The sequence below is a fragment of the Lates calcarifer genome, linkage group LG4, assembly GCF_001640805.2.
Source record: "Lates calcarifer isolate ASB-BC8 linkage group LG4, TLL_Latcal_v3, whole genome shotgun sequence".
NCBI classification, from domain to species: domain Eukaryota; kingdom Metazoa; phylum Chordata; class Actinopteri; family Centropomidae; genus Lates; species Lates calcarifer.
The window spans coordinates 2,114,705-2,136,725 of NC_066836.1; the positions used below are offsets into that span (position 1 = coordinate 2,114,705).

A 22,021-nucleotide genomic window follows, 5' to 3' on the forward strand; every position below is an offset into this window, starting at 1 on the left:
TATTCACTATAGATCGAGCTACCGCCTGCGACGTCATTCACTGTGTGGGCGCCAGGATTTTTTTTTCATGTAAAGTAGACACAAATTTAAATTCAGTTTAACAATATTTTACCCAAAGCAACTGACAGAGTTTCTACCTCCTGAGACTCTGACAAAACTTGAACTATTTTCCTTCAAAACAAAAAGACGTTAGGCTCAGAAACCCTTTCCTAACTCAGTCTGACAGTACAGACTTCAGTCCTAAGTGGATTAAGGAGGAATTTGGTTCCAAAAGATAAGAGCAGGAAAGAACTGCTTTCAAAGAAAGACTGATGGAAAAACATTAAAGCAAGTTACATCTCAAAGGAAATTAGGTTGCACATGTTCACTATCTACAGCACATAATGACAACAGACTAATCCATTTAAAACACTGAATATGGAAACTCAAGTGACATTTTTAGCCATGCTATAGGTTTCTAGGGTTAGCAACATTAGTCAGCTGGTCAGTATGAAACATCTCGACTGCTATCAGATGGATAGCCATGCACAGTTCAGTACAGTATAGTTGCTTATGTTAGCATGCAATAATGCTAATTGCATGTATGTGAAGTTTCGAACAATATATGCTAAACAGCATGCTAACATGCAAAACGTTACATGCTATATTTCAGCCTAGAACATTGAAGCTAGCAGCATGCTAGCATGGTCATGCTAATGTTGCTTTGTGGGTTTATGTCATGTGTTTTGCATGTGATCATGTGTTTGTATATTGTTGTGAGTGTGTACAGTTGCGTGTTGATACAGTGTGAGTGAGACCTGGTGAAATGTGTTTTCATAGATAACTGAGTTCACACCGACATGTGAGTGTGTTTCTGTCAGTGTGTGTTTGTGTACTTGACTTTAATGATTGTCCTTGTGTGTTTGTTTTGGTGTGTGTGTGTGTGTGTGTGTGTGAGACCAATGAGGCTTTCCCAGACCTTTCCAAAAGTCAATACAGTGAGCTTATCAGTTCCCACAATCCCCTGCTCTCAATCTGTGTGTCCGGTCATTCAAATCTAAATAACCTTTGCTGCTCACCTCGTGTTGATTGGTTTTCCACAAAGGTTTCAGGAGCTGATTGGTCGGTTCAAGGTCAATTTGCCCTCGCAGACTTCCTCCTGACTGTGTTTCCCAGACAGCAGTCTGTCACTAAACACTGGTGTGTGCATTGTTTCTATTGTGTTGTCACTCATTGTCATCACGGGGGAGCATGCTGAATGCTTTCACTTTTTTTTCTTTACCCCCGAGACCCAAATTCTTCTGCTGGTTTTGCGAAAGCTCTCTAACAATCGACTGTAAGATTTGTCCTGCGACAGCTGGAGAATGTGAAGAGATAAATCTTGCCTTCGGACTCCAGGCAAGGTTTTGGAAGCTGTAAATTTCCCCTGGAGTTTAAAAATGACTGCACTCCATCTGTCCTCAGTAATGTCAAAGAGGAAAACTTCCAGACAAATTAGCAGTCTGACAGACAGGTGTTTTTGAAATGAAAAGGTTTTGAAAGGTACTATTTGGCTGAACAGCAACAGAGTCCTTCCTCTGCTGTGTCTGTCTTCATGGTCTCTATAGGCTGGATTAGAGGCAGACACATTCAAAAACATACAGATGGTGATCATGTGACATGAGACGGTTACTCACTTCAACCTCGGTCATAAAGTGCAGTTCCCTCTAAATGTTAATTATTAATCCGTTAAGTCGGCCGCCCTGAGCTTATCTCCCAAAACAAAACAAAACAAAGGCCTGATACCAGTGTCTGCTGCACACTGAACTGTTAGTGTGTGACTGTAACAATAGAAAAACATCAGAACCTGCAGGACAGAGAATCAGTCTCACACAAAGAAGAAGTGATAAAGACGTCTGTGTTTGTTCTCCATCTGTTGCCAACGCCTGCTGGGCTGGTCAAAGTAACGCAGGCTGAATGAACTAGTCTCTAACATCAGTATCAGTCGATGGACAGTAGACTCCTCTCAGAAAAGAATGTTTTTTAGCAGTGAAGACTGAATAATTTCTCTTTGATCGCTGCAAGTTTTTGAACTCACATGATGATTTTTGAAGAGGTTTAAAGGCCTCATGGGTCAGAAAACAAAGAGAATCACCGAGCACACCTGCACTCAAACAGTCAGGATCAAAAACACTGTGCATAAGCCATTTACCCTCCCCCAAACATCAAATAAATGGTGTGTGATGTGCTGCTTCTGATCCGTTGGTAACCTTTGTTCCTGACTGAAAGCATAGAGCAGCACTTTCAAAATCACTGGTTTTATTTTCTTTTCAGTGTGTTTAACTCAACCGTCTCCTCTCCTCGGCCTGATGTTGGTGTGATGAGCATGTGGGACTTGTACAAACAAGAAGGAGATAATCTGTTCCACTCGGCTGAACCTGCTGTTGTGCAGGTGGGCAGGTGGAGGTCCAACCCACAAGAACTAAATAGATGAAGACATGGGACAGTTTTACAGGAATAACGTGAATTCACAGCATCAAGGTCACTTCAATAAGTAAGAGTATGATTGTAACATTTTACAGAATCAGTTGATAGATAAATCAAATCTGACAAGACATATTAAATGAAATTGAAATATTTTACTTGGTATCAAAACACTAAGAAGGTCTGAATCCCAGCCCCACTGACAACAGCAGTTCACGTTCCAGGAATGGTTTGTCATGTGCACTAAAATACCACTGCATTCCCAGAGAAAAAAACTCCTCTGGACAGTGTTCATTCACATGCAGGTTCATGGACAGTCTGAAGGACAGTATACAGATGAAAACAACCTTTGGGACTGTACAGATGATGATATTTGAGGAAAAGAAGCTGAACGTGGCTTTCTTTTGGTGCTGTTGTTGTTTTGGCTGTAATTACAAAGTCAGTTTAAAACCAACTTCTTCAGTTTTTTTAAAGTGAAATTAGCTGTTGAGGTTGGTTGCTTAGTAAATCTTGTTGGCAAATGTGCACCGGTGCACTGTGATGGATTGACAAGACTTTTTGAGGCACCTTCCGAATAGGTTGTGTATTTTAAAACCAGTAGATGTGATAGGCTGAAGCTTGAGCCTAAACTGTGATGTATTATTGGGTTGTATTGTTTTCTTTTGTGTTCTTATGTAGAAAACAGTTGTAAATGTTGTTACTTTTTTGCATAATTGCACCTTTAGTCCATCATGAGCTCTGTGAAGAGTTTCTGAGTCAAAGTGAATGGACAGATCTGCTGTGACACTGACAGAGGACTGCAGCTGCTGCTGCTGTACAACTGCTGTAGACAATTTAAAGGTCAGTGGTGGCAACACAGGGTTCAGATTCTTGGTAGAAAACAATAGGACTTCTGCTGCTTCATTTATGGTTAGATTGTCCAGAGAAAGGTGAGAGCCTTCGACATGATGTACAGTAGATCCATTAGTCTTCATGTCTTTATGACCTCTCTACTCTAACCTTTCTGACCAGCAGCACTAACATGTCTGCAGTTGTTTGCAAGAGCAGCAGTTCATCATCCCTCAGAAAACATCCCAGCAATTGTGTTGAGTCACAGTTTTAGTGCTCACGAAAAAGAGGCCCTGATAGACCCTCCCATTGAAGCCTCTGCTAGAGAGGATGGCTGTGGTTGAACACAAGACTCCGTTTGTTACGGGAGAGGAAGTGGAATCTCTCAAACGAGACAGCTGCTCATTCCCGACCCTGATGGCGTACGAACGCTCCCAGCACCACCGATCCTGATTTTACCAGCTCCCCCGCCCCTCCCCAGGCATCCCGCGGTGAAAGCATTAGCCACACATGTCAAGGTTACGGAGGGAAAATACAAGCAGGAGACGGGTCACTGCCTCAGTTGTACTCCCAAAGCTTTCTGGGCAGGAGGTTTGTGTTGGTGTTTTGGTTCTGGCTGGGAGGAGGAGTTTGAGGATTGAGGTAGAGGCCAGAGAGGACAGTTTACACATGTGGCTGACATGTTGACCAGGAATATCATACAGTGGTGGATGGACAAAACTCTAAGTGTCATGGATTTGGAGGGACAAATAACCAAACCATATTTTCTTTACAGCAAACCGTATGAAGTTGCAGGTTCATTCAATCAACCTCTCAGCAGGTCACAGTGAGGCCAAGACATTTCTTCACTAAAGCCAAACATTGTTGATGATATAATTGTCTGTTTTTGATGTAAGGAAGGTCATAAAACGAGTCTAGATCTCAGGATAAATTCCTTTTTCAATTCCCCAGCTGCTTCTTTCCCACTTTAATAATCTGACCTGTTCCTATCGGTCATGCTCGGACACCTCTGACTCTGCTCCGTGAGATAGTTTACTCAGGTTTAACTGGAATGAGAGGCTCAGAGGTCTTACTGGTGCAACAGCTGGGCCTTGATCCACAGCTCCCAGTCCCAGTTGGGACTATTTAGTGTCTCCCTGCTCATGTGTTGACATTAGTTCGGCTGAGGCCCAGCTGCCTTTCATGTCAGTGTGATGGTAGAAGATCCACGTTAAAGCAGTTTCGTGAGGTCTTGGGTGTTCTCTGTGATTCCTGGTGGTTAATGAAATGTCCAGGACGCTGCAGTGTTTATTTGTTGAGCCGTTTCACCACAGCGGAGGTCAAGGAATATAGGTGAATCTCAGACATTCATTATATCAGATGGTTTGCAGCCCATCTGGAAGGGGATATTAGACCCAGGAAGTAAAGTTCTCAACTCGAATTTCCTCACAAAATACCAGTCGGATCTGAATCAGCCTTCATGACGACAGAATTGGGGAAATTTTTGTAGCTCTCTAAACAGTCACTTCAACAATCACACCCACTTAACGCAGTGATTGTCCAGATGTGTGGAGGTGTGAGATTAGAAGTTTTCTCCCACCCTCTCTTTTTCATTCTTAACACAACTTCTGTTAATATTTTGAAATAGTGCTTCTGTCACCATATGTAGCCCACAGTTCATTGCATCATTTTTTTTAGTTTTGTGCAGCCTCAGTAGAGGTATGTGGCTTCCAGTTTTGTTAGCTTTTCTTTCTTTCTTTTTTCCCCTTTTTTACGGACGTGTGGTTTTCATCCATTAACAGAGATATGCACCTCGGGTCCATCGGAAAGTACAAACAAGATCTTTGATGTTCGGGGTTGAGGCAATCAGTGCTGATGAATGAGGGAGAGGAGGTGAATCAGGGGCTTTTGGCGCAGAGCCCTGGTTTAAAAATGGGCTGGTAGCTCTGTGGGTCAAAGTGAGTAGAGAGGGAGGGGAGGGGAGGGGAGAGGGAGTGGATTAAGGGAGGAGGGAAAGGAAAGCACAATAAGATAGTGTGCCACTGATGCCTCTTTCTCTTCGCTCAGCAGAGGAGGGGCGGGCGGCACACGCTCTATGTGCGTGTACTGAGGTTTGTGGTGGTGAAAGGGCCTTGAAAAGTGTGCCGATGGGGGGGTTGGGGGTAAACACCTCTCCCCCTCTCCCCTTCTCTTTCTCCACTCTAACTTAATGTGAGCATCAGATTCCTCTGGTGGTGCACATCAGGAATGTCCATATGGTCACAGCTGGTAAACAGCACACGCCTTCCCTTTGTGCACATCACAATGGAACATCTTCCTTTGTTTGGTTCCTTTTTGTAGCATCAAAGAACCACATGTCTGCCACTGTCAACATCAGAGTGACCAGGTTTGTTGGGTATTTTTAGTCATGATCTTTATTCAAAGGTGAAGGCTGGTGTTACTCTAGATTTTTGAACAACAAATCCCATGACTAAATCAACAATGTGCCTTTCACTGCAAGTTTTTAACAAACAAACAAGAAATAGTGCTTTTGTTGGGGACTATTTTCTGCAGCGGATTTAAAGATTTATTTCTTTAGTGGATTTTGCTCAGCTGGCTCACAGTTCGCACACAACTGTGTCTTAGCTAGCTAGCGAGTCAAAACAAACTATGATGGAAGTAGAGACGTGATGGAAACAAAGGGCAAGCTAGCTAGCTAATTCTTGTCACATTTGTAGTTCGATAAACAGAAAATTAGTCAAATTTAGTGCCCTGTATTTCTGTTTCCCAAGCACTGCGCGGCATGGTAGAACCTAATAACTTAACAATGTACAATAACATTAGGTTAAATTAGTAAGTAATACGTGTTGATATTCTCTCTACCAATCAGGAAAAATCCCACTGGTTGGCCGCTTTGTCATTATTTACCTGTGGTACATCAAGACTGGAGAGTCTGTATGTGCTAAAGCACAACATGATGCAACATGTATCCACCTGATTAAAGCCTAAGCAGAAGCCATATAAATGTCTAGTTAGCATGATTAGCGATAGCAATTGTAGCTAAACCAGCAAAGACAGGCCATTCAAAACTCTTAACTACATCCCACCCTCATGTTTTGATGGTTTCCAGTTTCTCTCTTGTTTCCTGTTTCCTGTCTGTCTTCACCAAAGGTATAATACCACAAAAACTATTAAAGAAAAACAAAGACAAGAATCTCACAAATGGTGACAGATCATTTTTGTGCTTTTGAAAGTTTTCTCTTACAATTTGCCAAACAAAGTAAAGAAAGAGGAGTCATTTCTCAGTCAGACTTTTTGTGACAGAGTCGGGATCAAAAGATGAGTTTCCTCTGAGCGTCAGATTTATCTCTCCCCAGGAGATCCAGAACCTTTTGAATCGTGTGGTTTCCCTCTTCAGAGAGGACGGCTGGGGGTTTAGATCAACACACAGCTCCGCTCTGATCCACTGCTGACACTGCACACCCAAGCTTTACCCTGTGTGTGTGTGTGTGTGTGTGTCTGTGTGTGTTTTACTCCACCTCCATTCATGCACCATTCTTTTTTCCCAGCCAGGTGCCCCTCTCCACTGCACTAGGACAGACGACCTTGTCAGAATGAGGGCTTGTGGGTCAAAGGTCGTTCATACGCCTGGTGCAGAGCGAGAGGAGGCATTCAGTTGGTGCATCTCACAAAAGCGCAGCGTTTGTTTTTCCCATTAGCATTAGCCTGTCACGCTAATGAACAGCGGCACATGTGGCTACGCGATTAAGAGGGAATCCACTTCGAGGGCCCCTCAGTGCTCAGTCAGCGAGGGGAGCTCTGCAGAGTCTGGTGCTACCAGTCTGTCTTTGTCAGTATTCACTGAAAACCAGCAAGTAATCCTTGTAAAAACGTATCAGAAGCATACTGCTCTGCTATTAGAAGAAAACTTTTCTAAATATTTTCCCATTATTCAGGTGCTGTGATCACATCCAAAGCAAAAAAAAAATATATGGAAACCTTCAAACATACAGTTAAGACTCTGACTTTTTTCCAAAATTCTCCAAATTCTCTGCTAATACAGCAGAGTGAGGAAACTCTAGTGATTAAATATCCAGGTGTTAGTCAGGAGGAAGCGCTGTAGCAACCAGGAGCAGTAAACTCAACATGTCAGCAGGCCTAAAAAGTGTTTTCTGACTCTGCTCGGTCGTTAAAAAGCATCAATAAACACACAGGTTTACTGGCTGCAGCTAGAGTCTGAAACCCAACACTGCAGAGTTTCTGCTGGACACCTGAGACCCTCCTATTGGATGGAGAAAGGTTGGTGCCTTGGCAATGCCATGGCAGCACCATATGGAGATTAATACATCTTCTTGTCAGGCTTTGTTCCATCAGCAAAGAACTAAACATGGTGTGACCTCAAAAGCTGTTTTTTCTTTGGATTAGAAGGATAGGAGTATAAAGTAACAACAAATGGAAATTTAAAACACAAGTACTTCAAAACTGTGCTGAAATACTTTAATTTAGTAACTGTACTTAGTTACTTTCTCTCACTCCTACACTGCTGACACATGGAGACCAAACTGGATAATCTGTGGTGCAGTAGGTTGAACTGAGACTTCCTGCTGTTTATTTTCCATAGTTTTTTGAACAGATCTGATTGTTATGTGAACTGTCTACTGTGCAGCTGTGTTTTCACGATGTGGTAAATCATGCACATGTTGGACTCTGCAGAGGCTCGAAACACTGACGTCACCAAACAAGTATTACTGTGGAGGTTTGCAGGTCAGAAGGCAAACACAGGTTTTTCACATCCCCAGGTTGCATGTATTAGTTTGTTCAGTAACAGTATTTAGGACCTGTTTTTGTGTGTTGAGCTTGGATTTACATCCGTCTGTAGTGGTTGGACTCCAGTACTGATGAATTGTCTTTTCTTTCTCTGCAGGGTGACCGGGTGTGGTTACGGGAGGATGAGCAGTATCTTCCCAGCACCGTGTCCTCTTGCTCTGGAGGTGTTGTTGTCTTTGCCACAGACTACGGCCAGGTGAGAATCACATCATGTCCATTTATGTCTTAAGAACCTTTCCTGCATTTTGACATCAGGGACTCCACATATTCCACATACTATTTCCTGCCGCCAAAAAACACATCCCTGCTCCTGAGCTGCTGCTTTCTAGTCAAATATGGAGAGATAAAGGCTTCACAGTGAGCACTGGCTGTTGCTTATATATTAAATTTAGGAATTTCCTCACAAAGACCAACGTGACGATTCTATTGTCTTGTCATGTGCAAAACCAGCCCCAAAGCATGTGATTCGTTTTTACTTCATTCTTGTTCTAATCTGTGTAACATTCGCAGTGCTTCAGATGTGGTGAAATAAGAAAGATGAATGCATTGAAGGCATTTTTAGTCCACAGATTAGTTCCTGGTTGTAGACTCTGACTACTTACTTGGCAGTAAAGTCTTATGTCTCTCCCTCAGTCCCACAGAAACTAAAACACCAGGGGAAGGTGACTCCACTTACAAGGAGATTTCCAGACTTTCCCAAATCTCTTCTGACGTAACCTCTAAAAGAGCAAAGGCTTGAAGAGGTCCACTCATAATTTAGGATCAGTTCAAGATGAAGCAAATCCCCTAATCCCCATATGGTTCTACATTATCTCTTTGATCCATGTGTTGTCAAAACAGCAGATACAGAGGAGGTGAAGGACGTATGGAGCAGGGGTCACAGTGGGATTTATCTATGTTTCTGGTTGGTTATTAACTTGAATCAACCCATCAGTGACTTTTTGAGGTCAGACTCAACACAAACCTCTGAACTGATTTTTCCTCTGTGAGGTGTTAAACTCCACAGCTTTGGACCGAGTGTGAACCGTCACCTTGTTACTGAGATGTCTTCACACGGAGGAGAGTCTTTTCACTTTTGAAACTTTGCTTTGACTCCAAACACCAAAGTGAGCTGCATCGTGTCGTGTCAACACACACACATCACATGGTTGTGTGTGATTTATATGGTGCTCTCAGACACCATGAGCGGCTCATCTGACCTGTAGAAAACCAACACAGCTCCACTTCACAGCGACTTTACGACTCCTTTAACACACTGATGTGAGTTTGTTTAGAGGCGTCGAGCATGGCAGCGCTTTGAGTCACGCTTTAGTTTGATACACGGAGGCCATGGGACAGTGACACTGAGAAGAATGAGCTGAAAGTTAAACTCTTTTCATTTGTATTTCTCCATAAACAAAATCATCAGCCATCACAGGCTTTAACCAGGGAGAATACCTGAGGAGTGCATTGTGTTTTTTAGATTTTACTGATTTGATTCAGTGTTTTAATCATACAGTAAATGCTGGTTTCAAAATTTATCACCTTGAACTTAGGTTTATGTCACTTTTTGTTAAGATGTCGCACACACTGATGTTTTTTCTTGACTTTTTCTTGTTGTTTAGTCAATTACAGCAAAAAAGGACTGTTTCTTCTTACCATCATGTTTTCTAGACCTGAATATGTTTATATCTTCTTGTGTGGGTCTGTTTTATTTTCTAATATCACCACTAACAATGCATCGCAGTGACAAATGTCTCCCACTAGTTTTTCGGGTAGAAAACTGCAACTGTGAGGTATGAACAGGAGCTTTGAGTAAAACTTAACTCAGAGCCAGAGAGGTTCAGTGAAAGCACTGAGAGATAAGTAAAGTAAAACCCTTGAGGACGTGGTTCAGCTGGTTTGAGGGAGAGTAGACCGTCAGAGTGTGGTCCTGGTCGGCCCTGCAGGTCGCTGTGGTTATCCCCGTCTGTGAGGCTGCAGCCGAAAACGTGTGATTACAAATGTCCCTTAAGTGAGTTTAGACTAACTGCCTCCTATTCTCCCTTCTAACCGAAGCCTTAAATATGAGACCAGCACACAATAACCTGTGTGAGCTGTTTGGGTGGATTTACCCTCCACTACCCTCCTGTGCTGACAGCTTTAACAAAGACTTCCTGTGTAGCCGCTGAGCAGCAGAGGGTCACTACCAGAGGACGCTCTGTAAATGTGAGCGCTGAGGGATTTAGGGTCATGTTGAGCCGGCGTATTGTCCTGAAGATTTACCGACAGATTAAGGCATTCTTATCTCCTGGCTCCTACTCACTCTGAGACTCTATCAGACCTGCAGCTGGTCACTGAAGCTAATGACCCTCCACACCACAGTTTACACACTCAGGACTCAACTCGGTGTTCAGCCCTGTTGTGCTGAGCTGATTGAAAACTTCGGGTGATGTTTTTAGCTGTTTTTAGCGTCGACTAAGTGTCGACTGTTGGATGAACTTTGGTTCAGACATTCAGCTAGCTACAGTTAGCTTTATTTGCCTTAGCTGGGCAGCACAGAAAAGAACTGTGCTAGCTTACGTGGATCATGTGCATTGAAATAAAACTAATTTAATGCACTGATTTCTCATTTTCCCAATATACGTTCACATGAATATACGTTCTGATTTCATTGTTCCAAAACAAAAATCAGAAAACGGCTCTTTTTGTTTCTGGTTTCTTATTCCAAAACAGAAAACGGTAAAAATGCTCTTCATCTGTTTTCTATTTTCCCACTCTGAAATAAAAATTGATTTTCTGTTACGTACATGAACCAAACTGACATTAATTCCGACTTCATGCTGTGGTTGTGAAGCTGAGCAGAGGTCAGAAAGTAACCTGGGTTTGATCTCTCCTTTTTCATTTGTTCACCATTTTCTAGCATCACTCAGCTGCTTAGTGTGGTTTTAGAAAGAGAGAGACCTGGAGTCAAGTGATCCTTTGCACTAATGAAGTTCTGTCTTCTCTAGTCCTGTTTATCCTTTTTAATCATTTTCCTCACGTTTACTTTGCTTCTCTTTTTGTCCAGTCTTCTCTTTTTGTTGCTCACAAACTCACCTCTTCCTTTGTGTTTCCCCCTCTTTTTGTTTTGTCTCCTCCTCTTGTTTTTAGTTTCCTTTTGAGTTTCCTCTCTTCTTATTTTTGTCTCTCCTTTTTAATCTTTGTCTTTCATCCTCTCTTCTTGTTTGTTAGCGTTTTGTCTCCTCTCAGCTGCTGTAAATAACTGTCATAGCGGCGATCATGTGTTGGAAGGTTTTTATTAAAATAAAGATCGTCACACTCGATCTGTTCACGGTCTAATTTGTTTGTTTTCATGTGTGGCTCTGTGCAGAAGTGTGTATCATTTGTGTGTGTTTGTAATCACACATTTAATTATGTTCTTTGCTGCTTTGTGTGTCTGTGTGGACTGTGTGTGTGTGTGTGCGCGCGCTCGCAGCCTGTTGTGTGTAACAGGAGATGGACCTCACCTGTTCAGAGCAGATGTTGCTCTTTGTGAGGAAAGATGGCGCTGACCAATCAGTGAAGCACACCACTACAAGCCCCACCCACTTCATTGTGTGTGTGTGTGTGTGTGTGTTCATGCTTATATATTCCTCTGAATGTGTTTATGCAGTTTATATTTACCACAGAGTCTGTGCAGTGTGTGACCCCTGACCTCTCCTTTAGCCACCATCAGCCACTGACAGTTATTTACTGTGGGGGGAGGGGGGGGTGAAGGAAAGATGTGAGGGAGAAGTGATGAGGAATTAAAAATAGAGAATTGCGATATTTAAATAATCCGACTGTACTGACACTGGGCGTTTTTTAAACTAACTTTATTTATAACAGATGGAAGACATACAGTGACACAGTGTAGACTACAGTTCAATAAGGTTTCCTGTCTAACACTAGTATGTAATATGTAATAAAATGAAAGGAATATAAACGTAGAGAAGGTTGAGCCATTGAAGAGTTTCCTGTTCTGGGCACAGAGAAAATGTTTTTTTTAGAGGCGAAGGATTCGAGGAAGTTTCTGATTATGTCCCAAACATAAAACAGGAATTCTGCCAACAGTGCGTCGCTTTAAACGCTGCTGCTGCTGCAAGGAATTGTGGGACGGAATTCTCTCTTTTCCTTTCGTAAAGGAAGCTCCAGTGTCTCCTCTGTTAAAGGAGATGAGATAGGAAGCACTGAAGCTCCTTTTCCCACATGGCCGACACTCAGATACTTCAGGGTCACGTCACAGTTAGGAACCTTCCTAAGCTAAAAGGACAGTTCGACCACAGCCCTGGGACTAACCTTTGCTCCATTAAGTTTCTCTTCAGTGTATCACTAACAGTTCATTTTGACGCTCAGATGATTCCTTAACGAGACGTTTCTTTCATCTGTGTTACATCTAAAATCTCACTGACAAACCTGAAACCTCCTTCGAGTTTTAAAGGAGCGACTGATTTTACAGTTTCATGTCAGGTCTTTTCTGTCTAATTACCATCATTGTTATATCATCAGTAGAGTTTTTTTTAACGTGGGGGGGGGGGGGGGTTTGCTGTGCTGTCGGAGGTCGCAGGGTTCCTCTCGTCTTGCTCGGGTTTCAGTGTTTTTGACGGTGCAGACAGTGTCCTCCTCCTGAGCTGACTGCAGGACAATGCAGCAGGAGATGAATGGTGATTCAAAGAGCAGCTGCTGCTTTTGATGATGATGATGGTTGGGTGGTGGTGGTGGAGGGGGGTGGCGGTGAAGCTTGAGGCGGGCGCAGGGTTACCTGTTCAGCTCTCTGACAGACAGAGTGAGGGCCAGCGAGGGGGTGAGAGGGCTCAGTTTTCCCTCCTAACCACACATAATGAAGCGTTTCATTCCTCCTCCTCTGACAAACTGATCACTGGGATGAAAGTCAGAGTCATCATTAAATGTTGTTGAAGCTGTTAGCTCCCTGCAAAGAGCTGCTAACATCCCTGAGGGAATTTCAGTCCCTCTAAAATCCATATTAGTTCAATCAGAATCACCTAGCTGTGAATTCACTTTCCTGATCCATATAAATAAGAACAACAGACTTCATCCGGGAGCAGAGCCTGTCGACACGAGGGTACAGCAGTAACCTCCTCTGCTGTCCGGTGGCTTTGTCTCTGAGAGATTTACTCCTGTTAGCATCTGTCGCTAGGCTTAGCGCCGGGGCCCCACAGCTTTGTTTCTGAGGCTCCTCATCTTCACAAAGACGACTGAAACAATCAGGAACCTAATTAGGTCAAAGTCAGAGGACAGCCTGCTGGGACAGAGCTGTCCATGAACAAAAGACAGAGAGGGACACACATACTGTATGGGGGTTTGAGAGTCTTAGTTTGTAGTGCTGATAAACTAAAACACAGGTAAAGGTGTGTTTACAGTAGCTAATGCACGTGTCTGACTGTAAACAGTGTTTACACAGGATTCGTCTAACAGGTCAGTCCCTGCGACAGCAGAGGTTGTTTGTTCTGTAAGACTCATCTCTTAAAGGAGGTCAAGTCCAGTCCAGAGTACAGTAACAGTTTGATGTTGTTTCTGTTTAGCTTGGCTCAGTTTTATGCTGCGTTTCAAAAATTTCACCTGGACCGTCCCCTGAAGTCGGATTTCAAACTCGGGAAGTCAGAGAAACCTCACCAACCCCGACATAAGAAATCAAAATGGCTGCTGCTCACATCAACAGTAGTGGACACTCTGCTAATGTTACTGTTTATAGCAGTTCTGTCTTATTAGTTTCACATTAAGTCAGTCATGCACACAGGACTGTGTTGCTACGCTGTTTGTAGAGCGTTGATATCAACTGGTGTTGCTAACAATAGTTTGCAATGACAATGGCTCATCCGGGATATGTTTGAATCCGTTCACGTTCATGGCTTAATGTTTCTGTTTTTTCTCAAACAGGTAAAGTTGGACGCCATTTTAAGAACGTTCTCAAGTGTTTACATTAAAATCTAACATTAGAAACTGAGCTGTTCTTCGGATGGAGTGGGGATCTGTTTTGAAGTTGTACTCCGAAAAAGCTCTACTCGGAGGTGACGTCACTCCCATCTCTGGTATTTTGTTTTTTATCACCTGGACAGACTGCAGGAGCACTGAACACATCAGAACACGCTGGTAGTGAATGCAGCATTAACACTAGAAAACACTCCATCACATTTGATGTGTCTTTAAGACGTTTTCTGCTGCGTTCAGTTTCCCCTGAAGCGTCACTGACGCAGGAATGTGAGAAATGAGGCCTGGCAGGATGCTTGAGGGGATTTTGGATGTTAATGTGTGTGTGTGTGTGTGTGTGTGTGTGTGTTGTAGGGGGTCAGATGTGATTGACTCCTCAGACAGAGGCTGGCTTTCTTCAGGAATATTCTCCCTGAGCTGCTCGGTCACGGCGGGTCACTGACCAACCAGAGTTCAGCGTGTGTTCATAGCATGAGACGTTAAGCTCACGTTCTTACAGTTTTATTTTTATTCTGGGTGAGAGTTAATGTGCGAACCAGGAAGCACATAATCAGTTATCCACAGAAGAAGAAAGCCCCAAAGAATGAGGTCCAAAATCCAAAATCCATCACCAGGAATAGAGTTAGAATGTCAGTCTGAGGAGGGATGTTGTTCAGCTTAAAGAGCCACAAACAAACATGAGCTATCTAAGATCTGTCAGTGAGGATTCATGTGTTGCTGGATATTCTGGAGTTGCTGTTTGTGGAAAAGGCTGACGCAGCACCAGGTTTGGCTGCTCTCCTCGTTCCACCCAGAAGCCAACGTGGTGCGAGTCTGACGGTGTTGAACATAAGCCTTACAGCTGGTGGTCAGACGATGATGATGGCTCACACCTCCACTGTGGAGTTTATCCTTCTGTTGAAGCTCTGTGATGCAGTGACCCCCTCAGTGACCTGTGTGCGTCCTCCTGCAGGCTGCACACCTCCTGCAGAGCGCTGATAATTTGAGATCTGCTCTAGATTAACCTCACTGACTCTTCCCTTTCAGACTGCACCGTCCTGTGGTCTGAGAAGTTGGCCAGTGTTGTTCTTTCAGGTAGCGGCATCCTCTCTGAGTTTGGACTTCTTCCTTCTCATAGTTCCTCTGTTTACTTTAAATGAAACTCATTGGAGTCATTTTATATCACACTGTAAACATGAGACACATTTCACAAGATAAACTCTCCTCGTGTTTAAAATGTTTAGACTAAAGTTTGAACTCCTCCTCCTCCCTGGCCTAGAGGCTAGAACACCAATGGAAAACTCACTGGCAGAGTATTTGTTTCTTTTCCAGATATTTCTGGCAGAAAAATGCTTCATCAATCACTTCAATCAATTCAGTCAGTTTTATAAAGGCTGCATTTACTCCTGTAGATATGTTACAGTAGATAATAGGTAGGTGTGTCTCTGGCTGCTCAGATTAACATCTGAATGTTAGTTTGCATGCAAACCAGGCTTGATATCATGCACTGGGTCAAAGGGATGGATGCATTAGTGGTTGTATTAAACTTTAGGTTATTAGTTTGGCTGCTAGAGAGAGATTCCTCTTTGTCTCTGCTAGAGACATTTCAGATTTAGATGCATGTGCAGTTGCATGGGTACATCTTCTCTGGGTTTGTTTGTGATGTCAAAACATCCAGGTGTAAATTGTCTTTCTGTAAATTGTAAATCATGACTCATGTTGAGAAAGACGTCAGAAATTCATCAACCACCCGTACTGTCTGCAACCCTCATGACCTGACCTGTAGCTGAAGATATGAAGGCTGTGACATAATATGAGTATGACAGACTGATCAGAGTGAAAGCATCAGAGGATGGAGTGATCTTCACATCAGTCACACAGAGTTTTGTCTTGAAGCTGCTCAGCCTCGTCCTCACAGATGATAAGCAGCTGTCAGCTGAAACCCTCCTCCAGCTCCTGTTCTCCACCAGCGCCGGGTCATATGGACCTCAGCTATCTGCCATATGTCACCTCTGTGGAAGGAAACATGAAACAGGAGCCAGAGGACCTCGTTTATCTGATGGCTGGAGTTTATTTCGTCATGTGGTCTCACTGAGACGCCTGAGAAACAGATAACTACAAACCATCACATGACCTGAGCAGCTGTACTGTAGCTGTATGAGGAAATCTGTTTGAGCTCAGTGACACTTTTAGACATTAGATTCAGAGCGTTTCAGTTCTAACCCTCTTTGTCTCTGTCTCATCATTGGTTTCATGTTTCCTCTCTTTCTTTCTGCTTTGGATACTTCTTGTCTTCTTGATTCCTTCCTCTGTTTCTTCTGTTCTTTCCTTTCAAATGTTATCCTTCCTTATTTATTGCTTCTTTAAATGAAGCACCAAATCCCCAGATTAAAAAGGCAATGTTTTAATTAAACAGTAAAAATAACTCTAATGTCTTTGAATCAGTTCAGGATTCAGATGCTGTGTTGCTTGTTTTACTGAGTAAAGGATTTGACAGGAGCCTTATTTCACCTCCACCTGGCTTCACTCTGACATTTCACCTGCTGATTTATTTTTATCACTCTGGAGTTTTGACCCTTTTTTTAAACATTTAGCCTTAATATTCAGCGAACCTTCCTGGACTGTGTCTCTTCACCCTCCCTCAGTAACATGAGATAGACTCTGTCAGTCAGGACGTCCCCTGCTGTAAATCACACAGTTACACTGTCAAACAGAAAGAGGCCATTAGCATCAACAGATCTGGTGCCTGACTTTAGGATTCCTGTCTCAGTTTAACCACTTGGCAGTAAATCTTCCCCTGAGCTGTTGGACGATGAAAACAACACCTGAACTTCTGCTCAGTCTTATCGTCTGTTTGTCAAATATTCTTAACGTCCAAGTTATCAGCTGATGTTTGAAACACTGGAGTTTTTCTGAATATTTTCTGTCTTGGTCCAGTTTCTTTTCTCAGCTGTTTTCTATTAAGCATCATAATCACTGTGACGTGAAAACATGTGGTGCAGATGATTCTGCTGTTTGCTATGTGATCTTGAAATTTGGGATTTTTACTCATTACATTTCCCTGATACGAGTGTCAGTGAAGTTCCCAAGGGAAATATAATATGTGAATATGTCATGTAAATCTTTTTACTGTCTCAGGGCTTCTGGGAGTTTGAGTTCTCTGTTACATTAATGAAGAGCTGTCTCCTGTCTTTATCTGTCCACTCGGTCATAAATGAGCCAAACAAGGAGAAAGCTGAATGTAAAAATAAAGATGTAAAACACATGGTAGAGAACTGGAAGCCTCAAACCTCCAAAGAGGAACTCTAATGTAAAAAGAAGATACTCTGAATGTTTCCTGTGGTTTTGAAAAGATCACAGTTTGGGGGGAATTTATCTCTCTCAAAAAGTAAAGCATAAATTCCTTCTGAAAAGTTTATAATTACATTAAATCCACACAGAAACATCTGAACATCCTGTCAGCTCACGTCTCCACATTTCTCCCTCTTGTGATCCAGGTGTACACCTACAAGCAGAATGCACTCACCAGGCAGAAGGTGCAGCCCATGCACCGCAGCAGCATCACAGGGGTGGAGGACATGGCGACGCTGGAGGACCTTCATGACGGCGCCATCATGCACAACCTCTTCCTGCGCTACCGGCAGAGACACATCTATGTAAGTGCCTCAAAAGCTTTGTCACGCTTGATTTTACCGCTGGACTCTTCCCGCACGTTGGTTAAAGACGGCGCTGACTCGCAGTTTTCAAAAGTTATTAACCTCAGACTCTCTGCGTAATCACTCAAAGAGTTCTCCTTCTGCCATAGGCCACAAACTTATCAATCACTCCTCCTAATAAAAGGAGAAAAGAGAAAATAAAATAATAAAAATAATGAAATGAGTTTAAAAAAGATCAAGTCGGTGTAAAAAAAATTTACTTCTAACAAAAACAAAGAAAGGAATATCATGTATAACGTAATCCATCCACAGCTAAAAAGCCTAAAACTGACCATTTGTTTATGAGATGCACTGATACAGATGAAGTTTTCTAACACTGTCTGCAGCGATGTAGAGATTTTTCATTTAAATGTAAGATTTTTCAATAAGAAACTAAAAGAAAACAGGAAGAACTGGGTGCACATGGGTGACATTTGTCCTTAACATTTATGTAATCATACATCCTTGACGTCGACATCAGCACTGAACAATGACGACTTTACATTCGTACTGATCTGAGGCATATGAGGAAAGAGGAGAGTAGAAAGGAGCTGTGACATTAAAACCCAAAACAAAGCCACTTCTATCTGCAGTATCAGTGTTCACCTTGGCAGCTCGCTCTATCAGGACACGCTGCCTTCTTTTAAAAGCTCTCTGCTGGAATCTGCCACGAATGGCTGAAGTTGCCCAATCGTTACGTAACAGTGGAGATAACCGTCTAGACTCAGACAGATAAAATGAAGAGAGGGATCAGTTCGCCTCTGCTCGATGTCGAGAAACAAGGATGAGAAGGAGTTTGACTGAAACATGTAGAGACGCAACAGGTTTTTCACAAGTGGTTTTACAAAACATAAACCTGTCTGACTGCTTTTCTCTGAGCTTCTAATGTTGCAACATTTTTTGTCTCTTCTACACAGAAAAACCTTTTTAGAAACGTTTAGCAGATAATATAAGATCATATACTTTCAGCTAAAATCTCAGAATAAGATCATTTTACCTTTGAATGAAATGTTTTAGACTGGATGCTGAGTGTCTGAATTCTCCTAAACATATTTAGAGAAAAGCACTTCAACAGCACTGAATCAATAGCAGTAGATTATCATCTTTTCTTCATATTTTTATTTATAACTAATACACTGACGAATCTGCAAAGTTTCAGCCTGAAGCTAAATAATTAAAATAAGAAAGAAAGTGAAAAAAGGCATCTATGACAAGCATATCATCATTCAGAGACTGCAGGGAAATGCTTGAAACAGATGGTTTTTAACAGTTTTATGTGGTACCATTACATCAAAGGACAAAACACACATCAGTGTCACATGATGTGTCAAAAACACCCGAACCCATTGTTTTCTACATGAGCCCGAGCATCAGCTCTGTCCTGTTTCCAGCGTCCACACACGCCACTGCCCTAAAAAAGCATCACATTTGTCTCCAGATCCCCTGATGGTATCTGTGCTGCACTCTGGCAACTGTCAGTATCATGTGACCAGTGTAAGATGGGAGGTCTGGTCTGTGAACAGCCTTTTGAGAGCGCCATTCATAGTCTGAACTTTGGCTTGAAAACCCAAAGACTTTCACATTCTTGTTATTAGTTCTTCACAGATTTATGCTCAGGGTCGTTGTCGTGTTAGAAGATACTTTTTTGGAAATGGGCTTTAAGCTTCTTTAATGTTTCTTTTTTGCCTTAGTCCTTCTGAGAAAAACGATTGTTCTCCAGAATAAAAGTACATCTCTATTTTGAGCTCTTGTTGTGGTTGAGCCATGAACTTTGCCAACAGTCATTTTAGATGCTGCTATTCTGTACCACATGGGGTATAACATTTCTCTCAGTCTGAGCTAAAATAAGGTTCAGAAGAAGTTGCCTTAGTGTTACAGTTTAAGGATTTTATACCGAAACATTTCAATCTATCAGCTAACAGTTATTGTAAGTGTCACCTTTTCCCTCAAAACAGAATTTCCTTTAATTACAGAATATTTATGCAGGTGGTTTGAGTCTAAATAGTTTCCAGGTGTGTAAAGGTGCAGAGGTACATATACAGACAGCACATTACTGCACTGTGACAGTAAATACAAAAACTTCAGGTATATTTAGCTGTGTTCTCGTAAAGCCAATCTATTCTAATCTGAGGAAACAAATTGTGTCTATTTGCATAGACTCACCATGTTTTCTAAGGGTCTAAAGTGTTGGTGGAGTACAGCTTGTTTCCTCGACCACAGTGTTCACCAGGTGATGAAAAGCAGAGGTGCTAAAACCCAAACAAGCAGAGAGAGTTTCTGTCTGTCTGAGTCCAGGTTGTTAGAACCTGGACGGTGCTGAACAGAGCTCCTTGTCTGGCGGCCAAGAGCAACACGTTGCCAAGGAGAGAGGGAGGATGATTAGAGTTTGGGTTTGTTTGGTTTGACGCTCGTTTTAGAGGCTGGTATTCCAGCGGCGGCCTCAGTGGGAGTTTGGCGGGAGTTAATGGGTCCTGGCTCAGCTCTGATAGCGACCGTGTCGTCCAAACTGTGAGACAGAACAGTTAAAAGCATGTTAGCTCTGGTGAAAAAACCACAGTGCATCTGAAAATGGAGAACATGTTTTATACTTAAGTATAACATGTTCTGTAATTACTATGGTAATATTTGTTCCCTCTGCTGTCGCTGTGACCTCTAGCCTTTGGCCTTTCAAAGTCCCAGCCTTCTTCTTTGCTAGTCTCTGTTCCACAGCTTTATTACTCCGGACATTTTGTGTCTTTCATCAGTCTCTGAGAAAAGCTAAAACATATTCCTGAGGTTTTAAGTCAAAGACGTATCTACATCTGCACTGGACTGATATTTGAACACCCTGTCATTTAAAACAGTTATGTTGTTAGCTTTTAACCTCTACAGCTCCACAGGGGTTTTGTTGGAATACTGATGGATTCACTGGTTCTTTCTAATGGAATAATTCAGACATTAATCACAACAGGCGCCTAAAAACAACAAAATATGTCTGTTACCACATCCTCTACAATGAGGCTCTTAGAGGCATCAAACAAGACTTTCATGAAGTCAGATTTCTAATTTGGAAAGTCAGAGAAACCCCACCAACCCTGACATAAGAATTCAAGATGGCTGCTACTAGTGAGTTAAGTCAGTCATAAACATAGTTTATAAACATAGTTCTGTTTTGCTTTTATCAGTGTTGCTGTTGTGTGTTGCTCTGCTGTTTGTTTGGGCAAAATATTGTGTGGAGCGTTGTTAACAACTAGTATTGCTAACAGTGACTAGCAAGTAAAATGGTTAATCCAGGATACATTGAATCAGTTCATGGTCTTGGCTTAACATTTTACAAAGAGTTAGGTTTGAACGGCTTTTTAAGAACATCCTGAAGTACTTTTTTATACTTCCAGTGAGCATCCATGTTTTTCAAGCTTTTCAACTGAAATGCTGTAAACTTGTAGGTGACGTCACTCTAATAACTGCTTGGTTAAGGTTACAGAACGATCACAGCCATGGTAAAGAAAATAAAAGAAACTAACACTGACTGTTGGTAGGAAATGAGAAACAAACTGCACTTCTTTAAGCTCTGTTTTGTTGTCCGTCTGTCTGACCTACTCTCTGCGACGACTCTGTGGCTCTATTGCATCACCTTATTTCCTCCTTTTTTCCCATACAACAAGAGTAGTCATTTGTTTGGCCACTAGAGGGCACTGTCACTCGAAAATAAACAAATGTTTTTTGGGGGGCATTTGTCGAAACAACTGATTAAAATCTAACAGCAAACGAAAAATATTTGGCCTTTGACTTTAAGAGCAGCTGCCAATTAATTTTCTGCCAATCGACCAATCAATTAACTGAGTAATCTTTTAAACTTAAAGAGGGCTAGCAGCAGTAGCGGTCAGAACAAGTGGCAGTAACAGTGGTTGTAATGTTAGCAGTAGCACAGTGGTACTTTTCAGGTTTTCATACAGCATCGCTGTGCTAACGAAGTAGAGGTTGATTAATTCCACACTGTCCTGCTTTACACAGCAAGCTAATTAGCAAACAAAGCAGCTCTGTTCCTGCTGAGCCTGGTCACAGTAAAGGAGACTGTGAAACTTCACTGTATGGTGTAGAAAACAAAGGGATATGTAGGACAAACAGCTCTTAACCATTACTGTCATTTTGTACTTATGGATTAATGAACAAACCTGACCCAGCACTTTCTCCAGCAAAACAAGCCGGCGACAAAGGCGGCCTTGTGCTTTCTGCACGCATTAGCCACACTAACCTTTGACAAATGCCATCTCGTTACTTTAATCACAACTGAATGCTCCCGTATGGTCGAAATTATCCAATCAATTCATCAGTCGCCCAATCTCCACTCTGACGGGGCTGTTTTCTTTTTTTTTTCCATTTCT

At 42.3% G+C, this 22,021-nt stretch overlaps 1 protein-coding gene across 1 annotated transcript in view; it reads left to right on the top strand.

The window, feature by feature from the left end:
• myo10 (myosin X) overlaps positions 1-22,021 on the top strand; it is a 113,318-nt gene that overhangs the window by 24,036 nt on the left and 67,261 nt on the right. Inside the window, exons 2-3 of the mRNA XM_051069777.1 lie at positions 8,153-8,251; positions 17,460-17,618. Coding sequence (XP_050925734.1) covers positions 8,153-8,251; positions 17,460-17,618 — 258 coding nt within the window. The remainder of the gene's footprint in view (positions 1-8,152; positions 8,252-17,459; positions 17,619-22,021) is intronic.